Here is an 18,990-nt window from a genome sequence, read left to right as displayed (position 1 = left end):
CAAGTGTCCCAACAGGGTTAGGTAACTGAGACCAAGAGTCTTGCCCAAGCCCTCTTACTCAGGTGTGTATATACCACAGTAAGGCCTCCCAACCAGAAATCAACATACAGACAAAAAAGCATGCATTTAGTGATGACTTTTATATTTAGAATTAGCCAGCTGGACTCAGTTTAGATGATCCCAATCTGAAAAACAAAAGGGAGCTTTGTTACTGGGAGCTGAAATGTGAAGATTAAAGTGGGAATGTCATAGTTAAAATGCAAAATGAGGGCACAAGATAAGGGGTAAGACAGGGGTGCAGTCAGTCAGTTGAGACTAATCACCGAAGTTTGATTCAGGCTTTGGTCGCTTAGAGATACATCATTTGCACCCAGGAAGGGGGGTGTTAAGGAGTTTGTAGTAAAGGAAGCTTACTTTGTTAGCAACATCCAAAGCATCATAGTCAGGAGCTAGTCGAACATATGCCTTCTTCTCTCCATCAGGCCTAGGGTGGAGAAGGAAGCCTTAGTCCTTGCTGCCCTCCCTGCCCCTATACACTCTCTTCCTCCCCAGTCTTCTGGCACATCAGTGGTTCCTTTGTTCATGTCATTCCCCCCCCACACACACACAGCAGTTTTTCCATCATTTGCACAGAGGGGATCAGTGACCCCACTAAGCCACAAAAGGAGCCAGTTTCATTTTATGGGAAACACCGCAGGTGTTCTGATGTTAACTGTATGTTACTCTCGGGCCTGCTTCTGTCTAAAGACAGGGATCAAGAAAATGAGCACCATCCCCCCAAGCCCTAGAGGCAGGACAGTTCGAAATCCATACTCCATACAAGGGACTGTAAATGTAGCAGGGACTGCCCACTTCTCAAGGCTTACACACTGGAAAGCCTACTTCTGACCCCAAAAGCAGCATCAAAGAATTTCATTCCATTCAGGTTTTCTGGTTTCCGACAGAGGTGCTGGCCTCCTCCCCACCCCGTGGGACCTCCCTCACCTGATCAAAGTGTTGACCTTAGCCACATCAATGTCATAGAGCTTCTTCACAGCCTGTTTAATCTGGTGCTTGTTGGCCTTGACATCCACAATGAACACAAGTGTGTTGTTGTCTTCTATTTTCTTCATGGCTGACTCAGTGGTGAGGGGGAACTTGATGATGGCATAGTGGTCAAGCCTGGGAGAGGCAAAAAGGGGTCACCTGGCTTGGGCCCAGTAAAAGAAAAGGTGGGCCCTCTTCTGGAGCCCAAGTGCATCAGACAACGAGGCAGCAATCATTTCTGTCAGACTTTGGTCGCTTAACGGTGTCATCATGTGCACCCCAAAGCCTGGGGACCTGAAGGCTCAGCATGGGGCAGAACCCTGGTGCTCTTTCCTATGAAGGGCTTTCATCCTTTAAGTGATTAAACACTGATCTGAGTTCCAGACGTCTTCATTCTTTATCTGACCTCAACATTTCTGAAGGGCAAATTTCTAGAAGAAACCCAAGACTTAAGAGGTTAGATAACCCCAAAATACACATATCACAGAATCTTGAAACCCAGGCTAGGATTCCAAAGAATGTTAATGCTTCACCATGATGCAGAATCAATTATTTTGCCCCTTCCGAGGGCTTGCAGGCCATGGATTCCTTCTTTTTATGGCCACGCCCGCAGCACATGGAGGTTCCCAGGCCAGGGTTCAAACCTGTACCCCAGCAGTGACCTGAGCCGCTGCATTAGGGTCCTTAAACCAACCACTGCACCTCAGCAGGAAATCCCAGGCCATCAATTCTAAAAGCTTTTTATTTACAGCTAGCTCACGTTAAAGATTCAGCAGCTTGAACGCACCCAACACATCTTTCCACCTGAAACTTAAAGAGAAGCAAGGCTCTATTTGCCTGGATACATCGTCCTGTTTTGAAGCTAAAGGTAAGATCTCAACATCTCATCTTGCTAAATCTAGGTTCAAGTGGAGGTAAAAAGCCTTATCAAGTCCTTTTCTCCAAGAGCATACTATTTTTCTTTGAAAGCAGTGGGTCCTCACTGGTGGTTAACTACTACCATGGCTCTACTCTAAACTGTGCTCCTTAAGGCCAGTCATTACTAGCAGTGTGACACCAAAACTATCAAGCACCCTAACCTTTTGCCCACTCTGCCAGACCATTCCTTGAGTGTAAAGAAGTGAGTGAAAAAAGCTGCTACAGGCCTTCACAGTGGAGACAAATGAATCTCATCAATCTAGAATAACCCAGGAGTTCCCGTCGTGGCACAGTGGTTAACGAATCCGACTAGGAACCATGAGTTTTCGGGTTTGGTCCCTGCCCTTGCTCAGCGGGTTAAGGATCCGGCGTTGCCGTGAGCTGTGATGTAGGTTGCAGACGCAGCTCGGATCCCCCGTTGCTGTGGCTCTGGCGTAGGCCGATGGCTACAGCTCCGATTGGACCCCTAGCCTGGGAACCTCCATATGCCTCCGGAGCGGTCCAAGAAAAAAGACAAAAAAAAAAAAAAAAAAAAAAAAAGAACCCCACACCCTCAACTTCAAGGACTATTCCCTACAGCAGTAGGTGCAATGAAGAACAACCTAAACCTGGAACCCCAGAACAAAGAACATTTAAGCCCCACTTTTACACTCACAAGAAAGTAGACCACGCAGGAAGCAATTATTAACCTAAAAATTACCTAACCTTGACACTGACTCTGGGTTTAAAACAACAATTCCTGCCAATATTCCCAAAACACCTTTTGTTCTTAAATCATCTCCTCCCACACCCATTACAGAAACCCACTAAATTACCAACATGATTCTGAGAAGCCATGCTCTAGGTTTGGTAAATATCCAAACTACCAACAGAGAACACCCATACATCTTTTCATAAGTACCGGGGAGTACTGACTTGTTTCTCCTAGGGGCACTCTTCCGAGGATATTTGGGCTGCCTTCTGAGTCGCAGTGTTTTGGGCCGTCGGAAGGTGGGTGACGTCCGGATCTTCTTTTTTTTGTGACTGTGGACGCCTTTCAACACTGCTTTCTTGGCCTTCAAAGCCTTTGCCTTGGCTTCGGCTTTGGGAGGGGCAGGGGCTGAGAGAAATAAAGAAAATGAAGAGTGCAAGAGATACAGAAATCGATCGCTTCCGGCCTCAAGACCAGTAGTGGGCGCCCCAGGCTACACGTGCATCAGTGGTTCCTTTGAAGACATCACAAGCCTCAGGAAGTTCAAGTTTTTCCATCATATGCACGACACTAGGGCGAACTTGGGTTACGATGAAAAAAATTTACTAGCAATGATCGAACGCTTGCTAACTGCCAGAACCTGAACTAATAGTTTTATATATACCACCGCACAGCCATCTTGGGAAGGTATACAGCTCCATTTAACATGGGGGTTAAAAAGGAAAAACAAGTTCAGGGTACAGACTCTCTACAGGCCTGGAGACATGGAGCTCCCCAGGGCCGACTGTCTGGCTGTCCTGGGCAGGTGGTGCCGGCCAGGCTTGCCTCCCCTAACCCCTTCACCGAACCCAGCCCATGCGGCTGGGCCCACGCGCTCCTCAGCATTGCCGAAACGTGAGGAGCCGCTCCGGAGCAGACACCCAAAGGCTTGGCCCTGCCACCGTCCTCCCAGTCGGCCCAGTCGGTTCACTCTGCTTACGGGGATCCCAGGACAGTCAGCTGTGGAACCCCAAGCCCCAGCACACACCTTCCTTCTTTGCCTTCGGCGCCATCTTCGTGAAAAGGGTTTCTAAGACCTGTTCCCACGGGCTTATAGGGCCAAGTCTCACTGAAGACTCGCGATTCTTTTTGCTTAAGGCTGATTGGATAATATGCAGCGCGGCGCCCGCCGGGAATGGTAGATTTAACTTCCTCGCGAGAGGGACTAAACTAGCACCACCCCTCTTTAATGTCAGACACTAAAGCTTCATGGGGGTTGTAGTTTTTTGGAGACACGTGTTTGCTGCGGCGGGTGGATGGTGTAGCCCGCGGCTGCAAGGGTCTGAACGCTTCCCGTCTTGAGCAACTTTAGAGGAGAGAATTACAGTTCCAAGAACTGTAACACTGCAAACGGAATTAATATATTGTAGTTAAATTGACTTAGGGAGAGTGAAGCAAAATTCTATAACATTCGAGCAGAATTTGTCCAGTCCAACTCCCTTAGACAACGTCTGTGGAAGTTGAGGTCGACAGAGGGGACATGGCTTATTTATAACGCGGTGATTCCTTGGCAGAAAAAGTCGAGTCAGGCAGAGGGGAGGAGCAGAGGGGCAGAAGGGAGGAGCTAAGTGTCAAGAGAGGGTAGGAGGCGGCCACATCTTCCCCTTTACCTGTGACAGATTTCATGCATCTTCACAATAATACTCTTTTAAGAGACTGTCAATATTCCAAACACCTAGCGCTCAGATTTCTCCAGGATTCACTCATTTGGGGGGGGGGGAATAACTTCGTTCCACAGTACCTTCCCAAGTAGTCTCTTTGCTCCAGTCATCTTTGCATCCTCAAATTCAGTTCTTGACACAGAGCAGTTTAGTTATGCTCAGGTTTGCTTCTTTGAGGGACTGTGTTTACCCCACTTCACACAGCCTTTCTGCCCTCCCGTCCCCTCTTGGAATCAGAGTTCCCCCTTTGAAGGTGAGATTGATATGTGCTATCCCCTCTTCTAGACTGCAGACTGTAAAAAGGAAAGGGGGGCGGGGAAGATTCAAATAGGGTCAGAGCAAAGAACGCCCATGCCAGAGAGGAGTACCTTTGGCCCAGAGCCGTGACCGCTCCAAAGTGCGGAATCCTGGGTTCTCCTAGCCCTCCTTTACCCTCCATCGAGGGAGGCAGCTTGGTCTTCGCCCCCACCCCCCAATCTACAGATCAGCCTTGGAGGAAAAGGCACCAGACTTCGGACATCTCTCTCCTCGGTGGGCACCTGACTCCGACCCTGACACCCCCTCTGCGCTCCCCACCATCACCTCCCAGGGCAGAAGGGCGAGCGGGGGCAGACAATATGAGTCATGCCCTGGGCCTGGAGTTGAGGAGGGAAGCGCCGCCTCTCCTAGGGCCCCTTCTCTCCCCCTTTCCCCTCCCGCTGGTTCCTGGCACAACCAGATGCTGCGCAGCAATCACCGATTCCCCATCACCAATTCGGCTGGGTAAGGGTCCCCACGGAGGCTCCGACCAGCACCGGAGGTGCAGAGGAGAGAGACCCGGGGGATCCCGAACTGGACAGATTCCAACCTGGGTGGGGGCAGGCCTGGTGCCACGTGAGGCGTCTGGCGGGGGGAGCCTCTGCTGGGGCAGCGGTCGGGGGAGAAGAGGAGGGGGAGGCCAGGGCGGGCTGCGAGGCTGAGAGCTGCCGGGAGAGGGGCGGGGGGCGGCCCTTTCCCAGGAATTTCCGGGGATCAAGTTACAGCGCTCTCTGAGGGAGAGCAGAGTGGGACCAGAGGCCCTGCAGCGGACTGGGCCCCTCGCCCCCTCCTCCAGCCGACCCCCGCCCGCGCCGTCCCTGCCTACACTGACCCCGTGTGGCGGGGCCGCTCCGGGCCCCCGGGCCGTTCTGTTATGGTAGGGCCGCCTCAACCCCGAGTTGTCGTCGGGTCCCCACGGCCTCGAGTTATTGTAGGAACTATTCGGCCCCGAGTTATTGTAGGATCTGCGCGGGCCCGGGTCCCCCCAGACGGGACTCCTCGACCCCACTTGGTGGCCCAGGAGTCTCCCCGTCCCCGAGTCGTCCTCGGGACGCCCCGGGCCCGGGTGATTGTGGGTTCGCCCCGGCCCCGAGTGATTGTCTCATCCCCGTGGCCTGCGGTGGTCGTAGCGTCCCCGAGGCCACGGGCTCCCCTAGGCTCCCCGTGGCCCCGAGTTATAGTCGGGACCCCTCGGTCGAGGGTGATTGTCGGGTCTCCGCGGGCGCGAGTCGCTGGGGCGGATCAGGCCTCTGCGCCTTCTCCAGGCGCCCCGCAAAGCCGCAGGCAAGATGAACATCCTGGCGCCAGTGCGGAGGGACCGCGTCCTGGCGGAGCTGCCCCAGGTAGGCGCTAAGGCCACGTCGGGCTCCAGGCTGTGGTGGGTGTGGGCGGGGAGAGGCGGCACCAGATCCGTTAGAGGTTTGGGCCCAGCCTTGCCGCCCTGCTAGACCTGCTTCTGGGTGGTCCCTTCCCCACCCTTCCACCCCACCCGCCCGGGCTGCTTAGTTGCGGGAAGAGGGCCAGGAATGGGTGAGTCCCATGCTCTTCCATCCCTCTCAGTGCCTGAGGAAGGAGGCCGCTTTGCACGTGCGCAAAGACTTCCACCCCCGCGTCACCTGCGCCTGCCAGGAGCACCGGACAGGCACCGTGGGGTGAGTTAGAGACACCCCTTAAAAAAGGGAAGTCCTAGGAAACCTGTACATAAGGCTCTATTTCAGCCTCTGCCGGCTATATGATTATGCCTTTTCATGTCCTCATGTGCTCCCTTTTCTTCCAGCAAGCTTGTGGCAAGTCCAGTGAGATGGGGTGGGGTAGGAGGGTGGCAGTTTAATTCCGGACACAGAGATGGTGTCCATGATGAGGGCGTGGTCACCAGCTCAGCTTCCCTCAGGGCAGGGGGCCGTCCTAGAGGGATAAGTCCCATTGTGGGTAAAAAAAAAAAAAAACTAGTGACAGTTGTCACCATTAGTTGTGCACTTACTGTGTGTTATACCAGGCAGTGTGTTGGGTACCATTATTGTCTTTAATTAAATGGAAAACACCATCACACTTTTAAGATGTATCCTTATTTCAGAGATGTTAGAATGTATGTGTGTGTGTGGGGGGGTATATCTCAGAATATAGGACATTTAGCTCATTTTAACCTTCACAACAACCCAATAAAATGTGTGCTAAATCTCCACTTAACAAATGTTGACACTGAGGTTCAGAGAAGCTAAGAAACTTGTCCTAAGTCACACAGTTGGTAAGTGTGAGAACTGGAATTCAAATTCATATCTCCAATACTGAAGCACAGAACACTCCTCCCCAGCACATCTGTCCAGCCCTGGTGTCCGTGGTAACTTCAGCCTGGGTGCAGCTACCTTTGTGGACCTACTAGGGAACCCTGGGGCTCCTCTGAGTGAAAGAGCTAGTGCTCACTCTTCCTGCCCACTCTTATGTCCAGCAGATTTAAGATCTCCAAGGTCATTGTGGTGGGGGACCTGTCGGTGGGGAAGACTTGTCTCATTAATAGGTAAGAGGGGGGTGTTAGCTGAGCTGGGTTGTGCTGGGCAGGGTGGGCCCAGGTCTAGCCACATGGGCTGGGCTCAGGACCAGAGCATCTGGTGCCCCCTCAGGTTCTGCAAAGACACGTTTGATAAGAACTATAAGGCCACCATTGGAGTGGACTTTGAGATGGAACGATTTGAGGTGCTGGGCGTCCCCTTCAGTTTGCAGCTGTGAGTTCTTCCTCCACTCCTTCCCGCCATTCCTTCCCCTGTCACCTATACCCCACCTCACCCACCCCTTCCCCCGCCCCACACATACCTGTGTTTCCTGCCTCCTTCCTCCCAGCTGGGATACCGCTGGACAGGAGAGGTTCAAATGCATTGCATCAACTTACTACCGTGGCGCTCAAGGTAAGGGCCTGGGTGAGTGAAGTAGGGGCAGGTGGGTGCACCTAGGGCTGGAAATGAGCCAGTAGTGGCTTCTGCCACAATCTGCAGCTGTTGCTACCACTCTTACAGCCATCATCATTGTCTTCAACCTGAATGATGTGGCCTCCCTGGAACATACCAAGTATGTGGGGATGCTCAACTGGATTGGGGGCTCTGGGAAGAGAAGATTCAAAAAAGAGGGGGGTCAGGGGCACAGTAGGGAAGGAGAAGAATGCATCCAGGACCAGAGGGAGGCTAATGGGGCATAAGAGCATCAGTGAGGGGAGCCTTCCTATCCCCCTCATCCCTTGCTGTCCACTGTCCATGGCAGGCAGTGGCTAGCGGATGCGCTCAAGGAGAATGACCCTTCCAGTGTGCTTCTCTTTCTCGTGGGCTCCAAGAAGGACCTGAGTGTGAGTGTGCCAGTGGGGGGACTTCCCGCCATGACGAGGGAAACCCCACCCCCAGCATCTGACTCGGACTTTTGCTCAGACTCCTGCTCAGTACGTGCTGATGGAGAAGGATGCACTCAAGGTGGCCCACGAGATGAAGGCCGAGTACTGGGCAGTCTCCTCTCTTACGGGTGAGTCACAGACTTCTGGCCTTCCTTCTGCTCTGGCATCCCTGCCTACTTTACCTCTCACTCCTCCACCTCCAGCTGTGCCCATTGACCCCAGGCCTGGAACTGCTCCTGAGCACCCATCTGCTCCCTGTGTCAGGTGAAAATGTCCGGGAATTCTTCTTCCGTGTGGCGGCACTGACCTTTGAGGCCAACGTGCTGGCTGAGCTGGAGAAATCAGGGTCCCGGCGCATTGGGGACGTTGTCCGTGAGTGCCTGCCTGGGTGAGGGTGGCAGAGAGCACAGGGACCCTCCAGGTCTGCTTCATGTATTTATTACTCTTCTTAAGGTCTCAACAGTGATGACAGCAACCTCTACCTAACTGCCAGCAAGAAGAAGCCCGCGTGCTGCCCATGACGGGTGAGGGGACTGTCCAGAGACTGCCCAGCTGCAGGGCGCCGTGCCACCTTGACTCTCCCAGAGCTTAACTCTCTAGGACATTTGCACTGACTGTTTTTCCAGACCAAAGAACTGCCCCTTGGCAGTATCCCCAGATTGGTAGCTGGGACCAGGCGAGTCCTGTCCTCAGGCACCGTGCCAAAGACCTCCCTTGCCCCACCTCCAGGGGCCCTGCAGGCTGCTGTGGTGGGGAGGTGGGCCCTGCTGCTCTTGCTCAGCCTGCTGGGCCCTCTGGGTATGAGGATGCTTAACAGTTCCAGCCTCACACTGTGCCTTATGCATTAAAATATCTGTTATTAGCAGGCTGGGAGCTGGAGTCCTTTGTGGGGGATCAGGCATGTGGAATGGGTAGAGCTGTAGGGTGATCTGGGGCCTGGAGCCTTCTGCTGGGATTCTGGCCATTCCTGGCCTCTGGGCAGATCTCAGGCAGCCTGGGAACTCAGGAATGACATTTGGGTGGATGCACTGCACACTTAATAGGTGACATCTGAATGATCTTTGAGATTTTTGGGAGTCCTTTCCTTTGGTCTCTTTTCTCCAAATATCTCCTCCTACTTGGTGCTTATACCCAAATGTCCACCACTGGATATATATATATATATATAACCTTCTTCCTGCCTTCCCTTTAAAAAATACTTCTCTGAAAGGAACACAGAAGTGAGTGAATTTTGGGTACTTTGGGGGTTGACCAAAAGGCCTAGGAAGGTAGGGGCAGGGCCTCTTACTAAGATGTGCTATCTGATAACATACATTAGTGGTATAAACATACAGTTATGGGGAATTCCCATGGTGGCTCAGCGGTTAACGAACCCAACAAGCATCCACGAGGACACGGGTTCAATCCCTGGCCTCGCTTAGTGGGCTAAGGATATGGTGTTGCTGTGAGCTGTGATATAGGTCGCAGATGAGGCTCAGATCCCGTGTTGATGTGGCTGTGGAGTAGGCCGGCGGCTACAGTTCTGACTGGACCCCTAGCCAGGGAACCTCCATATACTGCCAGTGTGGCCCTAAAAGACAACAACAACAAGATACAGTTATGAGTAATGTCTTCTTATATCTTAAAACAATTAAAAACTAAATTGGATAAAAAAATAAGACATGTTTTTTCACTCTCAAAAAAAAAAAAAAAAAATGTGTGGGGAGTTCCTGTTGTGGCTTAGTGGTGATGAATCCAACTAGGATCCATGAGGATTTGGGTTTGATTTCTAGCCTCGCTTAGTAGGTTAAGGATCCGGTGTTGCCATAAGCTGTGGTGTAGGTTGCAGACATGGCTCAGATCTGGCATTGCTGTGGCTGTGATGTAGGCCAGCAGCTGTAGCTCTGATTCGCCCCCCAGCCTGGGAACCTCCATATGCCACATGTGCAGCCCTAAAAAGCAAAAAAAAAAAAAAAAGAAAAAAAAAAAAAAAAAAAGTGCCCTGAGGCAGAATCCTTGCTATTCGTCCTGGACATTCAGTCAAATCACTTATCCTCTGTGCCTCAGGTTCAGAGGCACATGTGTAAAGTGTAAAATGTGGTGTCATGTGTGAAATAAACCTTAACTATTACAATAACTATTTGAGGGAAGGATGACCAAGAACCTGGCTCACTGTTGACACTGATGCAGAGCCAGAGATTGGCTGGAACTGTCTCAGACATCTGGGCCAACAATGGAGGGACATGTTGGCTTGGTGTCATCCTGGGAGGCCATGGAGTAATTGTTCCCCATTAGCAAATGCTCTGTCCTTTGGTTCCATTTTTATTTATTTACTTTTGGCCTCGCCCATAGCATGTGGAAGTTCCTGGGCCAGGGATCAAAACCATGCCATAGCAGCAACTCAAGCCATTGCAGTGACAATGCTAGATCCTTAACCTGTTGCACCACAAAAACCTCCCCGCCTTTGAAATCAAAGTATAGTTGATTTACAATGTTGTGATTTTTGGTTCCATTCTTACCTACTGCTCTATCCTGGAAGGGCTGGCTTTTGGCTGGCTTTTCTGCACAATTTCCCTTTTCCTTGCTTCCCCTCCCCTGCTGTTCCTAGATCTCTCTAAAGCTACACTGGGTAGGAGGACCTGGGTGAGGTCTTACCCACTCAGGCTGCTGGGTCTGGAGGAAGGTGAAGGTTGGGCTATGCAGAGCAGCAGCAGGAGAGGCCCTTGATAACTCTGGGAAAGAAAAAACAAAAAACAAAAAACTGTTTAAACAGCATCCTTTTCCATCCTTTGAGGCATATCCTGGCTTTGGAGTCTAGTGGCAAGAGAAGTTGTGGGGTGTGATTAGTCAGTGATGTGGCTTTAACACATTTTTCACATTCTTTTGTAATTGTTTTTCCATCTCTGTTCCCTCCCAGGACTGCTCTCCACAACCCTTGCCTTACACAGTCTGTAACTCAATACATGCGTGTTTGTGTGTCCTGAACCACAGTACTGCTGTGGAGTGTTTATGCTAGCAGTCATGGGTATGGGTCTGTGTTCTGGGTGGTGTCTGTGAGGGGCATGTGCATGTGTGCTTGTTGCACTGGTCCATGTGTGGTGAAATTTTTGTGTGTGTGCACGCCAAAAGTGTGATACATGCATGTGCGGTGTGTGTAGTAGGTTACTATGCATGCAGCTGGTTCTGTTCCTTCCCTGCATGGGACAAGCCTATAGAGATAGGACAGGAGGTTGCATCAATGGAAATAAAGCTCTAACCCACATAGAAAGAGCTCAGAAACCTTAACTATAATAACTATTTTGGGGAAGAGTGACCAAGACTCTATGGCTCTATGTTGAGGTCTTTACTGAGGAGTACTATCTCTGGGACAGGATGCCCTATGGGCGGCTAGGAGGAGGCGCTGGGGGTGGGCTCCGTAAGGGGGCTGGGAGTCGACATCGCGTCCTTATCGCACGGGTTTCAGTGGAGGGGCCTGTGGGCGGGGAGAGCGAGCTCGGCCTCTTGCCAAGGCATTAGGCACATTGGAAGAGCCTGGTTGTCGGGCTGGAGTTTGGTGGCAGTCACTCTCCAGACCCGCGGGCAGGGGCTGGCGTGTAGCTTGGGGGCGGGGCTAAGACCACTGGCTTGGTTCCGAAGTATTGGGAGGGGCCCAGAGCCGACCGAGGCGTGAGGTTGAGAGAATGGCTGGGGCGGGGCTAAGAACGGGGTTAGGGGCGGGGCTAGAGTCTGGGGGTAGGGCTAAACTGGGAGCAGATCTGGAGAGGAACTAGGGATGGGACTGAGGGCTGGACCTGAGCGGCCGAGCTAAAGTGGAGGTGCTAAGGTTAAAGTGGGACAAAGAGGGAGGGGCCCGCGAGGAGCTGGGAGGCCCCGGATGAAGAGCGCGGCTGAAGCTCAGACCTGGGCTAAGACATCTCAGCCTAGAGCGGCGGGGGGAGAGGGGCGACTGGGCAAGCATGAGGCGGAGTTAAGGGCTGGACTGGGGCGAAGCTGAGACTGGGTTTTACGGATGGTCTCAGCCAAGCTGAAGTTCAGTGTTGGACTTCTGCGAGGGAGTCTTGTAGAGACAAAGTGGGCTGAGAGCGATGTGGGTCAGGACAACAGTGAGGATTGAAAGGTGGACTAAGGAAAAGACTGAGGACGATGCCAGCTCGTGGGACGAGAGCAGCACTGGTAAAGAGAGGGCGTTGCAGATTAGGGGAGGGCTGCCAGTTGGGGGCGTGGCAAGAGGGCTGATTTGAGGACCCAGGGAGGGTGTGGAACCTGAGACCGACAAAGGAGGCGGGGCCAAGGGCTGACAGGGGTGGGGTGGGTACCAGCTCACGGAGAGCCGTGGACCAATGATTGAGGACTAGGGTCCTGAGGACCTGGAGAATCGCCTGCGGGCTTGGCTGGAAAGGTCGGATGGGAGCCAGAGCTGCAGCCCCACCACCAGGTGCCGCAGCCGGGGGCCTGAGCCATTGCCCCAGTGCAGGCCTTGGCTGGAACCTATGGTCCAGCGCCCAACTAGTCACCAGGGTTGGAGCAGGCCGTTCCATTGACTCTGGGGGCTGAAAAAGGTCTGGAAGTTCCACGCATGACATCACAATCGCCCCCAGATGTGGGCGGGGCCCAGGTGGCCTTTCCACGGAGGCGGGAGCTGCCCTGCCTGGCTTCCTCCTCCTCCTCTCTCCTTCCTTCCTCGGTTACTCCCTCCCTTCCTTTCTCCCTCCCTCCCTTCCTCCCCGTCCAGCTTCTTGGGTGCCCAACCTGGAACACTACCCCCTGTGCTGCAAGGGCGGGGGGAGCTCCTCAGCCGGCAAGACTGGGAGACGTCTGTACCAATGAGCATCACCTGTGAGTTCTGAGTTAGGCCCCTGCGCCCCGATTAATGTCCTACTGAGAAAGAGACCACAAACCTCTCTCTTCCTTTTAAGCCATAACTCTCATTCATTATGAAGTGCCTCCCCACCTCCACCGTGTCCAACCTGAGTCACTCTGCTGCAGGAGCTCTGCACTGCTGCTTCAGAGGGAAACTAGAGCAGGTTCCCTTCCTCAGATCTGAGGAGTTACTAAATCCCTCCCCTTGGCAACCAGAGTTATGACTGTCAAGGCTTCTTGCAGGTGTGACAGGAGTTAGTCAGTGGACCCTGCATATAAGCTTCTTCCATGCTAACTCTGGAGTGTCTGAAAACTGACCCTGGCTCAGGCCTCTCTGACCTGACCTTAGGGTCCAGGCTGGATGAGGGAGGCTGTGAAGTCAGGACTGAGTATCTCAAAGCCAGAGGGTGAGGAATTGGCTGTTAGAGTTGAAAGCAGGTGTAGTGGAAAGTTATACCTGGCAGGACAGGTTTTAGATAGGAACTGCAAGGTGACAGGGCTGAAAGAACAAAGACTATGGAGCGAGGAAAACTGGCTTTGAATCCTACCTCTGTCATCTGTTGACTTGTGTCTCTGGAGAATTTACTTATGCTGAGTCTTTGTGTCCCCAGCCATAGAACAGGCTGTGGTGAGGATTTAGAATCAAAGGCATATTCTAAAAGACCAGCAGAGTGCCTGACGTTGGCAAGATGCTCATCCAGGGTCAATTCTCTTTCCCTAGATAAATCCCTAAGTTTGAACCCTGGGCAGAATCTCTAGCTTCTTTATGGCTCCAACAGGGGCTTTTTATTCTATTCTACTCATGTCTTCATTCAATCGACCAACATTTACGGGGCACTTTCCATGTCCTAGGATCTGTCGATACAGAGGCAGATGAAATATAGGCTTTGCTCTCAAGCTGTTACAGAATAAAAACATGTGCTGCGGTGCCGGGTAAAGGGGCAAAAGACAGGTATGGCATTCTTTTCAAGATGAGCAGGTGTTCCTGGGAAGTGGGTAGCAGGAGAGAAGGAATGGCGAAGGGAGGAGTGAGAGAGGGACAGATGGATGAGAGGAATTTACAACTGTGGAAGAAACTGGGGGCCAGTTATATCAGAGTACGGAGTTTGCACCTTGTCTTGAAGGCAGCGGAATGCTATTAAAGAGGAGGAATGTGGTGGACCAGTTTGGCTGCATTGTGAGGACTGTGTGTGGGCAGTGAGACAGAAGTCAGGGAGACCAGGTAGGAGGCTACTCCAGCTGTCCGGGTCAGAGATGATGAGGGTCTGACCGAGACGGCACAGATATGCGGGCAGGTAGGCAAGACTTGCTCATCAAGATGGTGAGAGGTGAGAGAAAGGGAGATCCTTAGATTTCTAGCTGAGGTGTCAGTTGCTCTTTGAAATGGAAGCGGGGGGGGGGGGGGCGCGGATGTGCAGTGGCAGAGGGAGAAAGGGGGTTCATAGAGTATTTAAAGATGTTCATAGCTTGTCACACACATTAAACACCTTAAAGACAAACACGTTAAAGAGGGAAAAGGCGAGAATTCTGGCTGGGACCTAGAGTTCAGGTGCTGGGCAGGAGGAAGGACACTTCCCCTGGCTGGAGGGGGGTTGATGAGAGTGGGAGTGGCCACAGATAATGCTGGTAAAATGACGTGCTGAGAGGAACAGCAGCAGGGGAGGAGTTTTCCGGGAGGTGCTTGACATTTCACTCACGGCATTAGTTTTGAGTACTTACTGTGCTGTGGAAAACAGAATCTGACCAGGGACCTGTAGAGGGATGACCAAGTGAAGGGTGAAGGCCCAGCTGAAGCCCGCAAGCAATCAGCTATCTTCCTGAAGCAGGACTCAGCTCCAATATCCCAAAGGACAAAGCTAATTGTAGGAAAAAAGGAAAGTGGCCATCTCTACCCATGGGTGCTGATGGAGCTGCTGTCCTGTTGGAGTTTTGATTGAAGACACCCTCTGACCAGGCTCCACATACCTTGGGACAATCCTTGAAACTGTTCCTCCTTGCCCAGATTCTGGCTCACTCCTATTCATTGCTCTGGATGTAGCTCCTATTACGCTTCTTCCAAGAAGTCCTTCCCAGCCCACCCCTCCAATTCAGCAGGTGTCCCTGTCTGTGGTCACGAAGGCCTTCCTCCCTCCCCCATTTCCCTCCCCATCAGCGTCTGCATCACACACTGTCCCACACACCTCTCCTGCGCCCCCTCTTCCCCCGGCCCCCAGCCCCTTGTGAGCAAGGACTATTGTGCTGCTCTTTATTCTCCACATTCCTGAGGCCTGGCACCTGGAGCTTCTCAGGAAATGCTTTTTGAGTGAATGGCAAGGGAAAGGGGGTTTGCTGCTACCGTTCTGTGCTCTCTCAGATATAAGCAGGTTACCCGGCTGGGAGAGAGGACATCTGCTGGCTAGCGTGGCGTCTAGCACTGATGCGTCTACCTTCTCCTCTGAAGGTGGGTCCCCACTGCCCGTCGTCTGGTGGCAGGAGGAAGGAGGGAAGTGTTTGGTCCTGAAGCAGTTACCCAGCTATCCTACCTGTATCCCTTCTTGCACAATTCAGAGGGAGGCCCCAATCACCCTTCTGCTTTGTACAGCACTTTATGGTGCACAAACATCTTTGACATACGTGAACTGAGTTCTCCCAACAACCCCACAAAATAGGTATTACCAGCATCCCAATGTTGTGAATAAGGGAGTCAAGGCCTAGAGAAGTAAACCACCCAGCTAGACTTGGACTCGGGCCTGTCTGGCTACAAGTTCAGGGCACTTGCTGCTCTGGTGCCCTTTCCCCAATTTAGTGCCGAAGAAACCCCGAGGTGGTGGTGGTCCCTGCGTGCAGGACTCTTATTCCCCCTGCCTCCTATTTTCCCACAGAAACCCGCCTTGGGAAAGGAAGCAGAAAGGGAGGCCACTGAGTGGGTCAGGGGTGTATAGAGGACCCGGGCCCCTCACAGCAGAGAAGGGGTTGGGAAGGAGGAGGAATGTGGGGAAGGCTCAGACCAAGCTGCTGCTTATCTCGCAGGCACTTATTATTATTATTATTTTTTGGTCTTTTTTTAGGGCTGCACCTGCAGCATATGGAGGTTTCCAGGCTAGGGGTTGAATCGGAGCCATAGCCACTGGCCTACACCACAGCCACAGCAACACCAGATCTGAGCCATGTCTGCGACCTATACCACAGCTCACGGCAACGCCGGATCCTTAACTCACTAAGTGAGCCAGGGATCGAACCTGTGTCCTCATGGATGTTAGTCAGATTCACTCCCTGAGCCACAATGGGAACGCCTCTCTCAAGTACTTTAAGTTCCCTCGGACTAGTACACCCCCAACCTGGGTTAACTTCTGCCTGATGGCCAGGACGAGGTCTTGTCTTATTCCCACCCCTTGCAGGGGCTGGATAAAGGCACAATCCTCCTGGCCTGTCTGGAGGGAGTTAGCTAGCCATTGCACTGCAAACCAGGCTGTCCCTTCCTCCTCCGGAGTGTGTGGAGCTGGAGACCAGGGGGAACCTGCAGGAAGGTGCCCTGTCCTCTCTGCCCTAGTGTGTGCCACTTTGGGCACAGGGAGTCACTTCATGGGCTTACCTTGTAGATGGTGGCCTGAGGGGAGAACCACTGGCAGACTTTAGGCAGGGTCAAGGTGAGGCAGTGGGGGTGGAGGCCAGGAGACGCTGTGTCCAGGGCTTGCATTCCATTGAGCAGTGGAGGTGGGTGCCTTCCTGCAGGGCTCTTCTCTAGTCCCCAGTCCTCTCCCCAGCCACTTCGCCCTTGAGCCCTGGGAAAGGGGGCATGGTATCTGTGCTGCCTACAAGAGGAGGACTGTTCAAGTCTGTTGCCCTCAGGACTGAGGAGAATGGATAGTGAAATGGGAACTTGATGAGCAAAGAGCAGGGAAAGACTCCATAGAGAGCCTGAGAAAGTGAGTGAGAAAGGGCTAGGAGAATAAAGGAGGGAAAAGCCAAGGAGCATGACACACTGGGGCTCAGGCCTATCTCCCCCCAGGCTGGAGCCATGATGCCATAGCAGGCCCTGGAGTGGGGTGGCTTCAGAGGGGGTGAGGGCTTCCTGGACGTTTGCTGGGCAGACTGGGAACGAGGATGCTGCCGGCTTAGACCACTGGGGACTCTGAAGTGGGACTCCCCTCTCCACAGCAAGAGGGCCCTCCCCCGGGTCAGAGAGCAGCTGGGAGACAGTGGAGGGCGCAGGAAAGGCTCCTGCAGGAGGCAGGGGAGGGGAAGAGGCAGGTGTCAGAGGACGGACAGCAAGGGAGACGTGGTGAGACATTCTCCTGGGAGTCTGGGAGGGGCAGGCAGATTGATACAGTGACAGGGAGAGAGCGTGCCGAGACCTAGTTCTACGCAGCAGCAGAATCAGCTGTCGGGGAGGGAGGATGGTGGCAGCAGGTGAACTTGGTGACAACTTTAGACGGAGCTGTGAGGCTGGGTGGGGAGGGAGAAGACCCAGGTGTGTTGCTGCTGCTGTCCCTGTGAAACCCAGATTCCCACCCCCTCAGGTGAATTCAAGGACACTGAGAGGTGCTGCTGGAAACACAGGTGCACCGGGCACATCATCCATCCCTTCACCTCTGACTACAGCCACCAGGACCTGCACCTGCACTCTGCCAGCCACTGCGACTGTGATTCCCGGTAAGGGCCCTCCTCCTCGGGAGGCACACAGCTCAGGAGACTCCTGGGCAGAGCCAGGCCCAACTTTTCACTGTGGTTCCCCCTTCAGCTTTGACCTGGCGCTGCCAGTCCAGTCCCAGCTTTGTAAACGTGGCTCAGCTCCAAGAGCTATGGGGAGGTCTTCTGGGAGCCTAAGCTGAGCCCAGGGGAAGCCTGCTGTCCCTCAGGCTTCCTGCTCTGGGCCCCTGGGGAGTCATGGAGGCATGGGAGCCAGGCTGAGTCTTCTGTGTGGCAGGCTGAAGGACTGCTCAGAGAAGACAAGTAGCAGCTCCAATGATGTGGGCCCAACCTGCTCCCGTGATGTGGGCTCAGCCTGTTTCAACATCATCCAGTCCCCTTGCTTTGAGCTCATCCCAGAGGACGAGTGTGTGGAACGGTTTTGGTATGGCTGGTGAGTGCTGGCAGGCTGATGGGGGGCACTCTGGGGCACTGGCCCCCACTCTCCGTCAACTGTCTTTCCCTGTCCCCTTCCTCCCTCCCAGGTGCAAAAGCTACAGGCCTGTCTCCGTGGCTGTGATCCATCATCCCATCCACCATGAGTGTGGGGCAGATGACCTAAATGAAGAAGAGGAAGAGGAGGAGGAGGAGGAGGAGGAGGAAGAAAGCAAGCCTCCCATCCCAACCCAGGTGGGGCCCACCACCACAGCCACCGACACAGGCATGGTCATGGTCACGGGTACCCCGGACTCAGCAGCTCCCATCACCATCTGGCGCTCTGAAAGCCCCACAGGCAAGTCCCAGGGCAACAAGGTGATCAAGAAGGTCAAGAAGAAAAAGGAAAAAGAGAAAGACAAGGAGGAGGAGACGGATGAAAAAGCAAAGCTGAAGAAAAAAGTCAAGAAAGGCAAGTTGACTAAGAAGAAAAGCCCCGTTAAATCGGAATCACCTCCAAACTTGAGCCGATCATTAAGCCCAAGAGAGTCGGCCAGGATGTCAGAGTCCAGCCCGGACAGCCGGCAAGACCTGGAGAGTGAGGACAGTTACAAGGACCCTGGGCGGGAGGAACCCTCCAGTGAGGATACTGTGGAGTCTTCATCGCCCAGGAAGAGAGAGAAGAACATAGTCCAGGCTAAGAAGCTGGGGACGAAGACCTCGCCGGTCAAGAAGGTCAACAAGAGGAAATCTCCCCCAGCATCCAACCCCAATCTCAGTTGAGGCCAGGGAGACCAGGGTGAAGAATAAATGCGATCAAGCCTTAGTGATCCCCTGCTTCTCTCTTCCTCCAACCTGGCTACTTCTGTGGGGAGGAGGTGGGCTCTGGGCGTGGCTGGAACCAAGGTGCTAAGGGGCTGCAGGGGTTTCTGAAGGGCAGTCCATCCTGCAAGAGGAAGTCTGTAGGTGGGAGGGTAGGTGGGAGGGCAGGGGAGAGGCACAGCCTGTTCCTCTGTAACACCCTAGGCCCAGGGCAGGAGAAGAGCACAGGTGGGTGGGGTGGGAAGGAGGCCCTGCCTAGAGGGAGATGGGTCTATGTGAAA

The 18,990-nt window shown here is 53.3% G+C and overlaps 3 protein-coding genes across 11 annotated transcripts; 2 read left to right on the top strand and 1 right to left on the bottom strand.

Annotated features, from left to right (window-relative positions):
- Positions 122–4,008, bottom strand: RPL23A (ribosomal protein L23a). The gene is made up of 5 exons (XM_003131772.3): positions 3,663–4,008; positions 2,860–3,043; positions 985–1,161; positions 415–484; positions 122–185 (listed from the first exon to the last, which is right to left on the bottom strand). Exons 1-5 carry the CDS (start codon positions 3,685–3,687, stop codon positions 171–173), a joined length of 471 nt encoding a protein of 156 aa, XP_003131820.1. The 5' UTR covers positions 3,688–4,008; the 3' UTR covers positions 122–170.
- On the top strand, positions 4,401–8,870 carry RAB34 (RAB34, member RAS oncogene family). 7 transcript variants are annotated; one of them, XM_013989963.2, is made up of 11 exons: positions 4,401–4,866; positions 5,763–5,975; positions 6,193–6,284; positions 7,079–7,147; positions 7,251–7,352; positions 7,468–7,532; positions 7,641–7,692; positions 7,882–7,963; positions 8,043–8,133; positions 8,270–8,377; positions 8,459–8,870. In XM_013989963.2, exons 2-11 carry the CDS (start codon positions 5,922–5,924, stop codon positions 8,524–8,526), a joined length of 783 nt encoding a protein of 260 aa, XP_013845417.1. In that variant the 5' UTR covers positions 4,401–4,866; positions 5,763–5,921; the 3' UTR covers positions 8,527–8,870.
- Positions 9,960–18,713, top strand: PROCA1 (protein interacting with cyclin A1). Of its 3 annotated transcripts, XM_003131771.5 has the most exons (5): positions 9,960–12,157; positions 15,198–15,284; positions 17,344–17,476; positions 17,751–17,906; positions 17,998–18,713. In XM_003131771.5, exons 1-5 carry the CDS (start codon positions 12,070–12,072, stop codon positions 18,668–18,670), a joined length of 1,137 nt encoding a protein of 378 aa, XP_003131819.3. In that variant the 5' UTR covers positions 9,960–12,069; the 3' UTR covers positions 18,671–18,713. The 3 variants fall into 3 exon arrangements, with proteins under 3 accessions (XP_003131819.3, XP_005657051.2, XP_020923145.1); XM_005656994.3 differs by lacking the exon at positions 15,198–15,284; XM_021067486.1 differs by lacking the exon at positions 17,751–17,906.

This window comes from Sus scrofa, chromosome 12 (genome assembly GCF_000003025.6).
Source record: "Sus scrofa isolate TJ Tabasco breed Duroc chromosome 12, Sscrofa11.1, whole genome shotgun sequence".
Lineage (NCBI taxonomy): Eukaryota > Metazoa > Chordata > Mammalia > Artiodactyla > Suidae > Sus > Sus scrofa.
Note: the sequence above shows the minus strand (reverse complement) of the source record. Positions and strands in the feature narration are given on the sequence as shown.

Excerpts from the sequence above, each read along its gene's own strand:
- RPL23A (XM_003131772.3), bottom strand. The coding sequence starts at position 3,687 with ATGGCGCCGAAGGCAAAGAAGGAAG. Across the intron at positions 1,162-2,859 it reads AGTGCCCCTAGGAGAAACAA|GCTTGACCACTATGCCATCA; the intron begins GTCAGTACTCCC and ends TGCCTCTCCCAG. Across the intron at positions 485-984 it reads AAGGTCAACACTTTGATCAG|GCCTGATGGAGAGAAGAAGG; the intron begins GTGAGGGAGGTC and ends TCTCCACCCTAG.
- RAB34 (XM_013989963.2), top strand. The coding sequence starts at position 5,922 with ATGAACATCCTGGCGCCAGTGCGGAGGGACCGCGTCCTGGCGGAGCTG. Across the intron at positions 7,148-7,250 it reads AAGACTTGTCTCATTAATAG|GTTCTGCAAAGACACGTTTG; the intron begins GTAAGAGGGGGG and ends GTGCCCCCTCAG. Across the intron at positions 7,693-7,881 it reads GCCTCCCTGGAACATACCAA|GCAGTGGCTAGCGGATGCGC; the intron begins GTATGTGGGGAT and ends TGTCCATGGCAG.
- PROCA1 (XM_003131771.5), top strand. The coding sequence starts at position 12,070 with ATGTGGGTCAGGACAACAGTGAGGATTGAAAGGTGGACTAAGGAAAAG. Across the intron at positions 12,158-15,197 it reads GTGGGACGAGAGCAGCACTG|ATATAAGCAGGTTACCCGGC; the intron begins GTAAAGAGAGGG and ends GTGCTCTCTCAG. Across the intron at positions 17,907-17,997 it reads GAACGGTTTTGGTATGGCTG|GTGCAAAAGCTACAGGCCTG; the intron begins GTGAGTGCTGGC and ends CCTCCCTCCCAG.